Source organism: Maylandia zebra, linkage group LG15 (assembly GCF_041146795.1).
Source record: "Maylandia zebra isolate NMK-2024a linkage group LG15, Mzebra_GT3a, whole genome shotgun sequence".
Lineage (NCBI taxonomy): Eukaryota > Metazoa > Chordata > Actinopteri > Cichliformes > Cichlidae > Maylandia > Maylandia zebra.
The window spans coordinates 42,288,273-42,303,229 of record NC_135181.1 but is presented as its reverse complement, the minus strand read 5'-3'; the positions used below and the strand labels follow the sequence as shown (position 1 = coordinate 42,303,229).

The window sequence follows — 14,957 nt, the reverse complement described above, 5'->3', positions numbered from 1 at the left end:
ACATACGAAAGGGACCCAGATCGGATTTGTGCTGTTCACACTGTCATACCATGGTCGGATATGGGTCGCATAGGGTCAAAAATAAAATTAAAATAAAATCGGATTTGATGCGCTTTCGCCTGCAGTGTGAACGTAGCCTTAGTGGTTTAATCTTAGGCTTACTTGCACCTGAGTTTAGGATCACCTTTGAGTTTACCTGAAAGCACCCCTGAGCTCCACCTGCTCAGTGCTACAGGTCCCTTAACCACAGGTGTGAGTGTGTGTACAGGTGAGTCAGACACAGTGTATGGTGCAGAGCTTTTATTTCAGATTTTATTGAATGCAGCGACGTCCATCGACTGTACGAAGTCCTCGAACTCCGTGATCTTCTCCTCCAGGATGTCAGTGCCCACCTGAGACAGGTGACATCACACAGGTGAGCTCACACACAGGTAACAGCATTTACTGCTGCAGGTGTGTCACAGGTGATCTAATCAACCTGACAGACACCTGATCAACAAGCAGTAACAGGCCACTCACCTTGTCATCCTCCACCACACAGTTGATCTGCAACTTCTTGATGCCGTAACCCACGGGAACCAGTTTGGCTGCAGGACAGATTAAGCAAAGTTATCGATCAGTGACTACAAGCTGCAGCCATCGGGTTATTGGTCAGTGATCAGAAGCTCTCAGATCAATAAGAGTCCATCAGTGATCAGCCGAAAGATGGTGAGTTAGATCATCAGTGAGCCTGATCAATATTACACTTATACACACACACACACACACACACACACACACACACAGATCAATAACCTATTATCAATAAACAGTTCAGAACATCAAAATGAGCCTGTACTAGAGCAGGGCGATATGACCAAAAATATTTATCACGATATACATTCAAAAATTTGCAATAACGCTATAACTGACGATATAATTGACACGAGACAAAATACTTTACAACTCCACAACTTTATTAGGGCAAAACAAATAAAAATAAAAACAATGTATTTTCACTTCAACAAGCAGCCGGTTTTTATGTGCATCAAAGTTATATAAATATTTAACAGTGCAAATGCAAATTCTTCGCTGACAGTTTAACCAAAAGGCATTTCCAGTGGAAACTGGCCGACATATCCTCAGCATAACCATGTATAATGTCCACAACACTTAAGAGGTTATACACACACACACACACACACACTATGTCAAAGCACAGTACGTATCGCTCCGCTTACGACAGCCGTATTGCTCCGACAATCCATCAAGCGGTGCGACTTTGTAGCTTAGCAAAGTCGTACTGAAACATTTGACAGATTTTCGAGCGCCGTGTACATAAAATAGTTTCGAGGTCAGTAAACACAACCAGAGTTCATACATAAGGCACACGGGATTATAAGGGGCTCTGTCGATTTTCAGAAGAATCAAAGGACTGATTTTAAGTGTGCCGTATTTTCCAAACAACATGGTAATAACGACGGCCCGCTAGCATGCTCTACCAAAAATAGTGCTTTGTTGTGTATCTGACGGACGAAAGCTAAACCAGTTCCACACCACTGAGGTTGCAGCATTTTTACAAACCAACTTTCGCCCTTCTCATTCTCAGTCATGCTTTTGGCGCCATGTGCGTATGAAAACAAAGGCACTGTGCATGCGCGTTTTTCCCATATTCTATCGCGATATTTCATTTTCTTTTTGTTGCCCAACATTATACCGGCATTACCGTGAACGGTATGATATGGCCCAGCCCTAGCCTGTAATGATATATAATCATTACTTCAGGTGTCACAGGTATACTGATCCACCCAATAACTGATCAGCTCCATTGATCCATCAGTACTCATCTATAATCAATGATCACAGCGTTATCAATGACTGAACTGACAGAGTACTGATCAGTACCTCACTACTGCTCCGAGTGTTAGACACTACTACTACCACCACATCATCTGGTACAATGATTACTGTAATGCTACTGCAGTGCTACCAGTAGTATTACTCTGTGCAGTACCCACACCAGCCCATCTATCCAAATACTGACTCCAACCCTGTGTGTAATACTTTGACCCCACAGTGGTGTGTGTAGTAGTGTATGCAGTAGTACTCACACTGGCCCCACACCAGCCCGTCCATCTGGATACTGCGTACGCACTCTTCGAGCTTCGCCATGTCAGTCTCATCGTCCCACGGCTTCACGTCCAATAGAATCGAAGACTTGGCGATGACTGCGGGCTCTGCAGGACAGGGGAGTGGTTAGTTACTGTGGAAACTGAGCGAGCCACGAGCCGTGCAAGGGTGGGACTCGTCAGGCAGAAAAGGCGTCCATCAGGCGTCAGCCGAAAGATGGTGATTGGTTAATCATCACAGAGTCTGTATTATGCATTGGCTGCGAGGGGGGCGGACCTACTTTTAGACTTCTTGGCAGCGTAGGCGGCGAGACGTTCCTCCTTCAGCCGGGTCGCCTCAGCATCTTCCTGTCAAACAAAACTCAGGTTAGAGTGACCATGACACTGTAGCGTCATGGTGACATCACCACCTCCTCACCTCCTCATCTGAACCAAACAGGTCGATGTCATCATCGTCCTCGTCTTTGGCTGTGGTGGGGGCGGAGCCTGAGGTGGTGTCGGCCACTCCAAGGGGCCCGTACTGACCCAGGGGCTTCTTCACACCTGGAAGACTAAAACAGGAGGCGGGGCTTAGTTGCTGCCGCCAGCACACCGGTATTCACCCCATGATGTCAGCAGCGCTCACCTGCTCTTCTCGCTCTGGTAGGACCGGATGTGGTTGTACCAGCGAACTGCGTGGTACAGGTCAGCAGGGGGCGGAGCCGAAATAGCTTCGAAGACCGCCACGTCAGCCTGGGAGGGTACGTACCTGAGGAGAGAACACATGACCTTGGTTAGGGGTACTCCAAGAGCAGGTGCAGGACTTCACTCAGTCCACGTGAGTCAGCGCGCAGCCTCGCGGCGCGCAGCCGTTAGCAGCATGCGGCTAACGGACTAACAAGCTAACAGCTTGTCACGTCAAACGGAAGTGAATAAAAACGGCATCGGCCCGGACCCTACCCCTCCTTCCAAGACTGGTGCACCTCTCGCGCCAGATTACCGTCCCCTTTCCGGTTTCCTTTCTTTAGCGCTTTAATCAAGGCAGCTAACTGTTAGCTCAGCATGGACCCAACATGACGGCTATTTTGGGTCGCAGTTTCTCCCGCTTTACGACGGTTCCCGGCACTCACCCTTCGATGTAGCTGCGGTCGGACAGGAAGTCATTGAGCACTTTGAGGCCGGAGGCTGACTTCAGGTCACCGAAACCCATGATGAAGAGGAACCGCGAGGATCCGCCGGAGGAGAAAGAAGAGGGAGGAGGAGGAGCGGGGATCCTCTTTATAGGAGGAGACAGACTCCTCCTCAGAGGAGTGCTGGCGCTCCGCCCCGAGGAGGAGGGAGGAGGAGGAAGGCGTTCCCAGTCCAACTTTATTTAAAAACATCTGCTGACAAGAGCCGGAGAGCGCGGGTTCGAGTCCAGCTCAGGACACGTGACAAACGTTAAAGAGCGACCAATGAAGAGGCAGCACGCTCTGTAGCCTTAATTTAGTGAATCATTAGAGCAGACCGAGGAGACTGTGGCTTTGGAGCTGTGTAAATAAAGTAATTATTACCTGTATGTATCTACGGTTACTTCATCATCAGCAGCAACGATCCAGCTCAGCTGCTCCTCTGACTGATGTCAGATCAGTCAGACATGAATAATCGATGGTCCGTTTCATGATGGCGATGTCTCAGTCCTCCTCAGTAACCTGATAAAGTAACTCCTCCTGCAGGTGTTGGGGTGCTTCAGTGTTTCTGCATCTCATCGTGTACCTGAGCTCAGCTAGTCCTGGATCAGCATCAGTATCACATCACCCACAGCTCACCCACAACAGTCAGACCTTCATCTTACATAAACTTCATCCTGCTGTCTGATGTCACAGATAATGTCACTGATGTTGTATATCATCATCTCCATCATCTCCAGCCTGATCTCCAGAGAGAGTAAGATGGACGCTGCTGTCAATGACCATAACATCATCTTCATCAGCAGCAGCGGCATTCACTCAGAGTATTGTTATAAAATCATGCAGATCAGTCTTCACTGTCGCACTTTGATGACATCACACAGCCTGAGACAGGCTATGACAGGCAGGTGAGAGGGAGCAGGTGGTCAGAGTCAGTGACAGATATGAAGCTGAGGTATCGAAATCAGCAGGTCATCAGACTGATGTGACCTCAGTAACGGCTGTGGGGGTTCGAGCGATCCCTGGCAATCCCAAAATGTGACCTCAGTAGAGTGCACACCATCAACTGGCCAGTCAGGGCTAGAAGAACTGCAGGTCTGTTTTACTCAGACCTGCAGTTCTTCTAGTTCTTTTTCTGGAGAACAGCAAACACTAGCCTTCCTGCAGGCACGCAATAAGAGCACACTCAGTGAAGATCATCAGTTTTATCCTGTTCAGACATCACACTCCTCTGTAACCGCAGCCATTTTTATTTCAGTTCTACTTGAACTGATCCTAGTACAGTATTTAACTACTGTAAAGTACTACACAATACAATTCTGGTAACAGTAACAGTTCTCAGCTCACTTCCTGTTTCTGAGCCTCTAGTCAGACTCACCTGAAGCTTGGCTCAGGACACAACAGGAGATGGTCGCTGCTACACTTTGTACCTGAACAGATGTGCGCACAGCTGGTTTAAACCTCTGATCAGATCACACCTTCTGTTGCTCTAAATGATGAGCTCTTTATAATGACATCACTGACATTAACAAACAACTACAGCGTTTATGTAAAAGCACTGCATTACTTTCCTGTCTCTAAGATAGCTGTGAGTCCTTAAACCGACATATGAAAGCAGATGTTTCTGTCACCTGTCCCAGGGTTACCCACAGGTGTGACTCACACCTGTCCAGCTTCACTTTCATTGGCTGTCTGTGTGGTTCAAACTCAGTGTTTCCATTCAAAGTAAGATCAGCAGCTGCTTGCAGTTTGTTCACAGGTCCAGGAGAGGGCACTCTCATTCCACTCTACATATTGACCAACCTGCTAAAACAAACTTTTATTTATTTCATTAATTTAATTCTGACTGACTCTCTTTCCCATGATGCACCACTACTACCAGTTCTGTGGTTCTTCCATCTGCCAAACCCCACTGTACACTCTCGTTTACCTGTCCAAGTGTGGAGGCAGCAGTAAATACAGATGTTCAGTCAGACCCTCAGTTTAAATAAAGTTTGTGTTACCATATTCTGATATGAGTATCACCTGAAACGTACAGGTACTGGTTTTATACTCTAAGTATTTTTGCCCCTTTATTCAAGTAAAGTTGTACTTGTCCCTTAAATACCGTAGTGTGTACCTGTGTCACCTCAGGCTGTAACACACCTAGACATGATGTATTTACTGTAATTGTCGGGCTATAAGCCGCTACTTTTTGCACAAGCTTTGAACCCTGCGGCTTTTAGTCAGGTGCGGCTTTTCTATGGATTGTCCATGATTTTTGTGATATCGTAAGGTGATTTGTTTTGTTTGTTCCGCTGTTGTCCGGCACTACGTTGCCTGGCAGAAGGGCATGTGATCAGACACACAGTATCGGGGTTCAAGAGTGGTATGTTGGTCACATGTCCGTCCGCCAGGCAACATAGTGCCGTACAAGTAGCGCGAAAAACAAACTTCAAAGTAGCGCTACGCGTTCAACGGGAGGCGTGGATGACGAGCAGCGATAAACTTGCGAAAAGCAAGTTATGCTCAACTCCACTGGTGGATTCTGACAGCGTGGAAAAGTGTGAAAACATCCATGATCACCTACGGATTTCGAAGGGCTGGACTGCTGCATGATGGAGAGGACACCGCCACGGCCCTTCTGAGGGTGTTCGACTCTGACACTGGTTTTGAAAGTGACAACGAAGGAAAGGAGCCGAGAGTGGATGACGAAGCCATCCTGAGCCTGTTCGTTTCCGACACTGGAGAAGAGGACTTTGGTGGTTTTAGTGCGCAGGAAGAAGAGAAAGATGGTGGTGAATGACTGACTTTTCTTCTTGTTAAAGCCGTGTCGCTGCACCTGAGCCTAAAAGGTAGTCCGAATCTATTTTTCTGGTGTGCTGTAGGTTATTGTTATGTACTACATTTGTTACTCATTTATGAAGCACAGTACATGTTTCGTACTTGTAATTACCACTACTTGTACATATACCTAAAAAGTTATGCAAATATGTACCCGTAACTTGTTTTTCAAAATATTAATAAAAGGGGTGTGTCTCCAAACAGCCATCTCTTTCCTGACAATTCCCTTTGTGCATATTCTCTTACATATGATAAGTCAACATTGAAACACCTGCGACTTTTAGTCAGGTGCGGCTAATGTATGTACAAAACAGGATTTCCCCCTGATTTTAGCTTGTGCGGCTAATATTCAGGTGCACTTTGTAGTCCGGGAAATACGGTAACTGGTTTGTGTTTGATGTGTGTGATGTTCACAGGTTGACTTGCAGCAAATAAACAAGGACGACTGTGCCACAGGGAAATTTATATTGAAAACTTTATAAAGCAGTGACGTTACAGAAACACCTGAGCTCAGTGAAATCATTAAAAAATGATTGGCTCTTCTTCTCCTTTAATTTGGGATTTTGTGTGAACTTGTCAATGGGTCTAGAGTTTGAAGCAGGACAGGAAGTAGCTGTTCCTCAGCACACGGAGCAGCTTCCCCGTCCTCTGGCTGAACTCGTACATGTATGGTCCACTGTACAGGTAGAAGAAACCTGCGGGACACACGTCACCTGTTTGTTCTGCATTACAGCCCAAAGACCCTGAAAACAGCTGGACAGATGCTCACCTCTGTACAACAGAGCCGCTGTCACTCCGGAGCTCATTTCCAGGAAGGTGTCATCCACTTGTTTGGGGTTTCCGTCGTCCATGTCCACCCTGGCCTCGTCACAGCTGGAAGAGAAATGGGATTAGGCAAGATATTCCCCAGGTGTGACCTGAACATACCTGTAGTAACTGCTGCCTACAAAGAAAAGAGTCTTCCTGGTCTGTGGGTCATTTGGGGGCGGCATCCTTTTCCACTGCTGTGAGTAGACCAAAGCTGGGCATGGATTTAGGATACCCGGTCATGAGGTCATAGCCGCTGAACGCCCAGACGCAGCAGCCTGCAAACAGATGTAAAGAGGATTTCATCGCGGACCTGTGTGAGGGAGGGATGAAGCGTGCTTCAGCAGATGGACACAGACCTTTAAAAAGAAGGACTCGGTCTGACTGTGGGCTCTCGTATGCAGCGTCGATGATAACTGATGCGTCGGGCCAGAAGTTTGTGATGACAGCCTGCTGAGGGGTCACAAGCTGAGGGTGGCTACACCAGAAGAACCTGATCACACACAAATGATCATCTCAGCAACACCATGGAGAAAAACGCTCCACATGGATTTGTTTTACTTTCCTGCCCTTGAAGAAGAGCATCTCTCCTCGCAGTCCAAAACCAGGGTCAAGTCGCAGGCGTCGGGCTTGACGGGCGCCCTAGGGGTCATCATTTGGACCTGGAGGTCATTTCATCAATGTGACATCACAGACAAGCTAGTGCACAAACTAGTGCACAAGTTCGCTTAATCAAATAATGACTCAACATTTGTAGGCCCATCTAGCTTCACAATGACAGAGCAAGTCTAAACTTTGTAATAAAATACCTTCAAGTTAGCCAAGGTTAAGTCACTCCATAATATGACCCCGAAAAAGTACAGTGTTTTTTAATTATTTATAGATAAATATAATTGATGGCATCCATTCAATAAAATTACAGGGAAATTATGCCCTTAGTTGTAGACTGTGTTGTAGAGTGTTACCACAAGTTTTGGTCAAATTGAAAGTTTTTCATAAAGGAAGAAGTGAAGACTCACTGTAAAGGGACTTGATACCTTTAAGATCCCAGGGCAGAACAAAGGTGTCCAGGTTACTGTATGAGTACATTGAATACATGAGAGCGCCAGGGTCATCAGAGTGAGACAAGCCCAGAGAGTGACCAAACTCGTGAGCAGCGACCATGAACAGGACGTAGCCTAGAGCAGAAACTCAGAACCACAGGTCACAGTTTAAGGTAGTCAGGCCACATCCTGAGCAGTAATCAGGAACAAAGTCACAGAGTCACCTGTGTTTGAGTGGAATGTGAAGGTTTCATCATCATCAATATGGGCATCTCCTCCAATCCCAAGTGCCTGGCCAAAGGCGTGGGGGAGATTGCCATCGGGGCCATCCAAGGGGCTGCCGTCACCATGACCTGTTGGAGGGTAATCAGGGTAGACTAAACACACACACCTAAGATTGCATTGGTCTTTATGGGATAATATTACTGTGTGCTTTGTGGACTCACCACTGCGGCTGAAGGAGATCATGATGTCAGCAATGCTGCTATAGATTCTTCTGAACCTCAGGGGCGTGACTTTGGCCCACACCTGCAGAGCTTTCTCTATGGAGTCATCCACCTTCGCCACAGACATGTCAGGTATATAGTACCTTTGCCAAACTTGCATCTTTCTGGGCTGAGATATCGGCACACAGTAAACTGAGTGCCAGGCTCAGCAGAGCACTCAGGCTCAAAATCTTCATGCTTCCTCATGTCTCAGGCTGGTGGTCGAGAAGCTCTTATATATGCTACAGGCTGGAGGAGCTGAGTGACTACCTGCTGTCACCGAGGAAGCGGTCCTTTTATGGATCACAGAGGAAGTCTGGTTTTGATCACATCACGCATACATATTGCCACATCGCTACCGCGGTTTATGGGGAAAATCTTCATGAGAAAAATCACATTAGGAAGTTCTCTACTTGGACAATCATCAGCCTTCAGTGCACTCTCCTGATTTTGTGTTCTCCACAGGAAATCAAAGTGTTGTTGATGGATTAGTGACTAGATTAGACCTCAGGGTGAAGTCAGAGTTACTCTTTTCCAAAGATACAATAAAAACTACTCAAATCTTCAAGGAAGAACACTTTCCTCTGACAATTTTTTTGACAGATTAGATTTACAGTTCGTATTTTTACGTTAGTTTTAGTTGGTTTCCAGGACAGGCTTCTGTTTACCAATCACGCCATGTTACGATGTGTGAAATAATAACACAGCCATGTCTGAATCTTTGAAGAGCTACCCAGAAGTACCCGGAGGATGATTTGTCTGAGACCCCTGCAGGAAGGTGATTCCACTGATGGGGTGGTATAGGACACACTGAGGCTACGTCCACACTAATGTGTTTTTGTTTGAAAACGCATTGTTTTCTCTCCGTTTTGGCCTCTTGTCCACACTGAGACGGTGCTTTCCCCAAGGGAAAACACTCTCGAAAATGCATACATTTCAAAACGGAGCTGTCCCGTCGCAGTGTGGACACTCGAAAACACAGACTTTCTAAAACGATGACGCATTTTAGTCATGCTATAAACAAAGATAGCGGAGGGCATTATACAGCAGTTGTTTTGATTGCTCTCAATTTTGACAGCCCTAAAAGAGATTAAGATCAGTTTGTACATGCTCCAGATAGCTTTTCTTCAAATGTGAAGTTTAACCAAAAAATGTGGTTAAGCTCCAACACAGAGCTTAACCACTCTGTGACTGATAAGTTCAAGGAGTGTTTGTGCTCTCTAAGGCCCATTAATCATCTGAACTTTCTAACTTCATAACCGTAATTCTCTTTTTCCAAACCCTCCCATACATGAAGAGGGGGGAATTATTGACCGTGCAGCCCAGGATCTGTTCATATACCTGGCGGAGAAGACGAAGGAAAGTGATGTTGTGGATGTCACAGTGAAGGTTTCCTACATTGAGGTGTACAAGGAGGAACTACGAGACCTGTTGCAGCGGCAGACCACCCACAAAGAGCTTCATATCAGGGAAGATGAGAGGGGAAACACGGGTAATCAACTTTTTCTACCTTTACTTTACTTATATTTTAGTATTCAGAGTGAAAATAAAAAAGTAGAAACCATACACCTTCAGAGATGACAAACTGCGTCCTATATTTTCGACCATCCATCTGAGTATCATCCTATTGATAGACCGTTGTGATGTTATTAACACTTATGTATTTCAGGATAAAAAGAGAGCGCACTGGAGAAATCACAAGTACCGCAAAAGATATTATATACTGTGTAATCATTTACAGTCAGCGGCTCTGTGGTGCACCTACTTGTAATAATATGTAAAATTGTTTTTAGCTCATTTAATGAGTGAATGATAAATGATCCAGTGAGATTAGGCATTTTGTGTGAATGTCTGCCTACAGGGGAAGCAACAGTCTTGTTTCATTGACTAAAAAGTCTCTGTGTGATTCCAGTGGTGGTGGGAGCTGAAGAGGTTGTTATCACCTCAGCAGAGGAGCTGCTCAGCATTGTAAAGATGGGAAATGCTTTGCGGCACACCAGCACCACAGGAATGAACGAGCGCTCCAGTCGCTCTCATACCATCCTCACCCTTCAGGTCGTGTTATCCTGCCACAACAGCAAGAACTCTTCCTTTAAGTCTGTCCGCTCCTCTAAGCTCTGTCTGGTTGACCTGGCAGGCTCGGAACGTGCTAGAAAAACTGGGAACACCAGGACACAACTGAAAGAGTCTGCTCATATCAACACAGGCCTGTTTGCACTGTGCAACGTTATCCGTGCACTTTCAAACCGAAGTCAAAATCGGCACAGTAACAACTCCGGCAGTGCACACGTACCATACCGTAATCCCAAGATCACTCGACTCCTTCGTGACTCATTAGGAGGCACATAAAAGGAGCATTTTCCTAGAAATGTTGAACATGGTAGGCAATCATGATCCTGTGGTTAAAAGGAGACTGGAACAACAAGCCAAAAATGCTTTGTATACCAGTAAAACCATCCAGAATGAAATTGTTTCATGTTTGGCTGAAATGGTTGCTGAGGAGATCATGCGAGAAGTTAAAGACAGTGCACAATTTTCAGTCATTGTAGATGAGACTAAAGATGTCAGTAAATCAGAGCAAATTTCCACCCCAAAAAATCTTCTCTAGATCCGCCCCTGAGGAGGCAGCGCCCACACGCTAATGGTGGCGTGTGTAAGCCCCTCCCACCACTTTGTAGCTGAGACCCTGGCCGTCCTGCAGTTTGCATCCATTGCCCGATACGTTCAGAACCGTCCAAGTCCTTCTTTCAGGCAGCGGCTGCAGGAGAGACTCAGAGCTGTCAGTCACTCACCTCCAACTCGTATGGAGTGTTCAAAGGAGGAGGGAGACCATTTTGCTCCATTAAACCTCAGAGAAGAGCTAAAAAAATGCCAGGTAACTATAAAAGATTTTAAAAGGGATGTTGCCATTAAGAGATCGCAAACACTTTGATTACAATCAATTGATAAAAAGTAAAGCAAAAAAACTCTGAGATTTTTATTTGGTTGCCTTGAAGTGTAAAAGATGGTTAGTGTCTCCAACATGTGGACATGCCTGACACATTAAACAACAACAAATGAGCTTGGTGTTTTATTTATATATTACTGTACCCTCTTAGATACCTGCTATTCAGAATAGGAGAAGTGTATTCAGACTGAAATCATTTCAAACTGCTGATGGAATTGCCGTTAAAGAACTGAAGTGTAATATGGATTTTTTTTTAAAAACCACAGATATAGCTAATGTAAACTAAGAATGACTGCATCCCGTTTAGATTTGAGGCTGTAGAAAGAAATAAAGCCATGGGTATATCATTGGTTATTCTTTTGTTTCCGTTACAAGTTGTCAACATTTTGTCTGGAACATCTTATCCTCTGAGAGCTTATGAGAAGATGATGTGAATAAACGCAGCATGGCTCAAATGGATCAAACTGTTTACATAGACAAAAGCCAAGTTGTACAATTTTATAGGCTTGCTATCCTATCCAGTTTCTCTTTTGTATGCTTAGGAAGCTCTCCACATAGACAAGCAACTGTTGGAGCAGAAAGATGCAGAACTGAGACGGGTAAAAGAGGAACTCGAGAAACTCCTTCAAGAGAAGAAAACTCACCTTATGTTGTTAGAGGAAGAAAAGCAGCGATCACGCATACAGGTGAGGAGGAGAACAGTGCAATAAAGAGCTGCTCTGTGATGCAGAAATCAGTATATTTTATTTACGGGGAAAAAATTAAAAGATGAATTTAATGCATGTCTGCTGTGTTATCATTTGTTCTTTAAATGTGCGCCTCTGTGCAAATGTTTAGACAGAACAACTGGTGAACCAGCAGATAATGATTGATCGCCTTCGTGGCGAACTCATGACCTTTCGGGGGACAGCCTCAGGGGCAACAGTGGAAGTGGGGGGGTCTGAGTACTCAGGCAAGAGACCCCCCAGTGTCCCTCTGATCACACACAGCTGCATGTGGAGGCCTCCCAGGAAGGTAGGAAGCAGTGGGTAGTGTGTGGGTTAGGTTGATGTCCATAAGTGAGGGTTTTTTTTGTTGTTGTTGTTTTTGTTTGGTCTGTTATAATGGGGTTTTTTTGTGACTTTTATTATCCGTGATCCTAAAAAGTGTGCCTATAGACTGGAGAGGGTAATGGCAGCTTTTAAAATCCATGGCCAACTCGTGCTGGCTGAAATCGAGGAAAAAGATGACGTGTACTGCCCGCTCTTAAGTGGGTCTGGGTGAGTGAAGCTTTTTGTTAGTGTAAAGCTTTTTAATGACATATTTAATCCATGATATATCTTATATAGCATGTCTCAGTTTTTCTACATGAAGAAAAATATAGAAAAGGTTCTGGTAGACAGGTGATGTATTTATGGAGATGTCAGGAACAGTTTCTGTAGTAGACCTCCTGATATCCATAAATAATTGTGTCCTTTCTGCAATTTTCTGTTTCACAGGGAAACAAGAAAGGCAAGTAAGGATCAGAGGCAGATGGAAAATGCCTGAAAACAAAATGAAATAAACAAATGAAGAAACCCCTGAAGAATATTCCCACTATTGATCGAAATCAGGGTTCTTTTTTTATTTTATTTTTAAATTCTTAGACTCCTGATCAGCCTGTAATGCATGCCCTCCCTAAACACACACACACACACACACACACACACACACACACACACACACACACACACACACACACACACACACACACTAACAGAAAAAGCTAGATTTGGTACGATATGTTACACAATTAAATAAGATTTACAAGAGGCTTTCTGAAATATCGACAAACGTTCTAAGCTTGTGTTAAAGTAGCTGCTTGGCAAATCAAATAAATATGGGAACATTTCTGGCTATTTGTTTTTTCTGTCATGGAAACAACAAATTCAATCTTTCTATCAGAACTACATCTTTTTGGTGTAGTCACAACATTTTGGTGTCAGTGAGACAGTGGCAACACGATAGAGGTGTTTTTGATGCAGATTTGTTGTTGTTTTTCATGAATTCTTTTTATGTATAGTAATGATTTAGCACGTAGACAGTGGCTGTGCTCTGCTATGGAACGATCTGTGGAAAATCATCAGAGGACTCCGTGCAGTCCTGTGATTTAGTAGCTTAAAGAAGCACTTTTTGCAGCAGTAACTTGAAGTAATACTTTTCCATGTGACTTTGTCAGTCTCTCACATTGTTGTGGAGAAATTGTGTTCCACTCCTCTTTACAGCTTCACTTTATTGAGTTCTGTGTGCACTTGTTTGTGCACAGTTTTCTTAAGTTCATTATACAGTATTTAGTCAGCTTGAACCACCTTGATTCTTTTCTTTTCCAACTATTCAGCTGTAGATTTTCTGAGGGACTCATATTTGACTCTAGAATACTTTGGTTTACAGAGAAGTTCATGGTCGATGTGATGAATGCAAAGTACCCATGAAGGTGATGTCCAGGTGAAAATAAGTCCAATTCATCACCCCTCTGCCACTGTTGATATGAGGTGTTTGTCCTGATATGCTTGTGTGTGCATTATTAAATTATAACATCTCCACTTTGGTGTGGTGTGTCAAAAGGATATTGTTCAAAAAGTTTTGTGGTTTATTTAAATGCCTAAGCTGTACTGCCATGACCTTTTTATAGAGAAGAGGTTTTCTCCTGGCAGCCCTTGCAAATAAGAAAACCAACAGGCTCAACTGTGTGTCTCAGACAGTGTTAATGGAGCGTGTTGTTTTGTACACGTTTCAGTGATTTAGGTCTGTGGTTGGAGTGCACAGCCAGTGTTGCATGCTGACAAACTATTAATTGTTACCACCTGTGCCTATTAGGGATTAGGTCCAGGTAGTGTTTTGTGGATGGCTGCGCCGACATGTGCATTAGAACTGCTGAGGAAAGCCTTGTGCTAAATTGCATTTGTTTTTTTCTTATTATCTAGTAATATTAAAGATTTTATACATGAAATTGTGAGTGCTGAAGTTCTTATTCATAAGTTAATACTTCCAAACAAGTTATATTTGTTCAGTCTTCTTCTAACTGTACTGTCATGAACTTAAACATTGAATTTGTTAACCGAAGTCTGCAGAATCTGAAGGTTTTGAGCTTTTGGCAGTTTCTCTGAGCACTGCACAGTCTGAACTGGAAATCCACTCTTGGAAAGACTGTTGCATTGTTTTAACACAAACTGTGAAAACTTCTGCTTTTACACTTCCAGATAATCAGTAAATCAAGTCCATTTGATTAGTATCTGGCTGCTACTTAGTCACATAATTCCTGTGGAAGCAGAAAGGGTGTATTTAATGTGACGTCAACGTCAAATTGGTTTTTTATTTGTTTATTAATTCATTAATTTATGTTCGTGTTGCTGTGTGTGTTTCTGTGTTGTTCACAACATTAGAGTTCAGCTTTGATTGCAATTTGTTTGTAGGATTATTCAATTATTTTGTGTTTCCTAACATGTTAGCATTATAGTTACTGTAGGAAAAGAATTAATATACATGTTGTTCCATGGTTTACTGGTGTTGAGCTTCCGCTATACCCCCTGTTTCTGGTTTATTTGTTAGTTTATTTTAACTGGTGGTTTCTTCTTTAA

General features: G+C 44.1%; 1 protein-coding gene and 1 pseudogene across 2 annotated transcripts; both read right to left on the bottom strand.

The window, feature by feature from the left end:
- Positions 1 to 285: 285 nt before the first annotated feature.
- eef1b2 (eukaryotic translation elongation factor 1 beta 2) lies at positions 286 to 3,376 on the bottom strand. Its single transcript, XM_004575595.4, has 7 exons — positions 3,218 to 3,376; positions 2,734 to 2,856; positions 2,527 to 2,659; positions 2,390 to 2,456; positions 2,091 to 2,216; positions 520 to 587; positions 286 to 392 (listed from the first exon to the last, which is right to left on the bottom strand). The coding sequence occupies exons 1-7, from the start codon at positions 3,295 to 3,297 to the stop codon at positions 306 to 308; spliced, it is 684 nt and encodes a 227-aa protein (XP_004575652.1). The 5' UTR covers positions 3,298 to 3,376; the 3' UTR covers positions 286 to 305.
- A 3,259-nt stretch (positions 3,377 to 6,635) lies between these two features.
- LOC101466148 (collagenase 3-like) lies at positions 6,636 to 8,535 on the bottom strand (annotated as a pseudogene). Its single transcript, XR_013093065.1, has 8 exons — positions 8,376 to 8,535; positions 8,154 to 8,282; positions 7,906 to 8,064; positions 7,456 to 7,548; positions 7,246 to 7,401; positions 7,007 to 7,164; positions 6,849 to 6,952; positions 6,636 to 6,774 (listed from the first exon to the last, which is right to left on the bottom strand). The product of XR_013093065.1 is annotated as a collagenase 3-like (transcript).
- Positions 8,536 to 14,957: the final 6,422 nt, after the last annotated feature.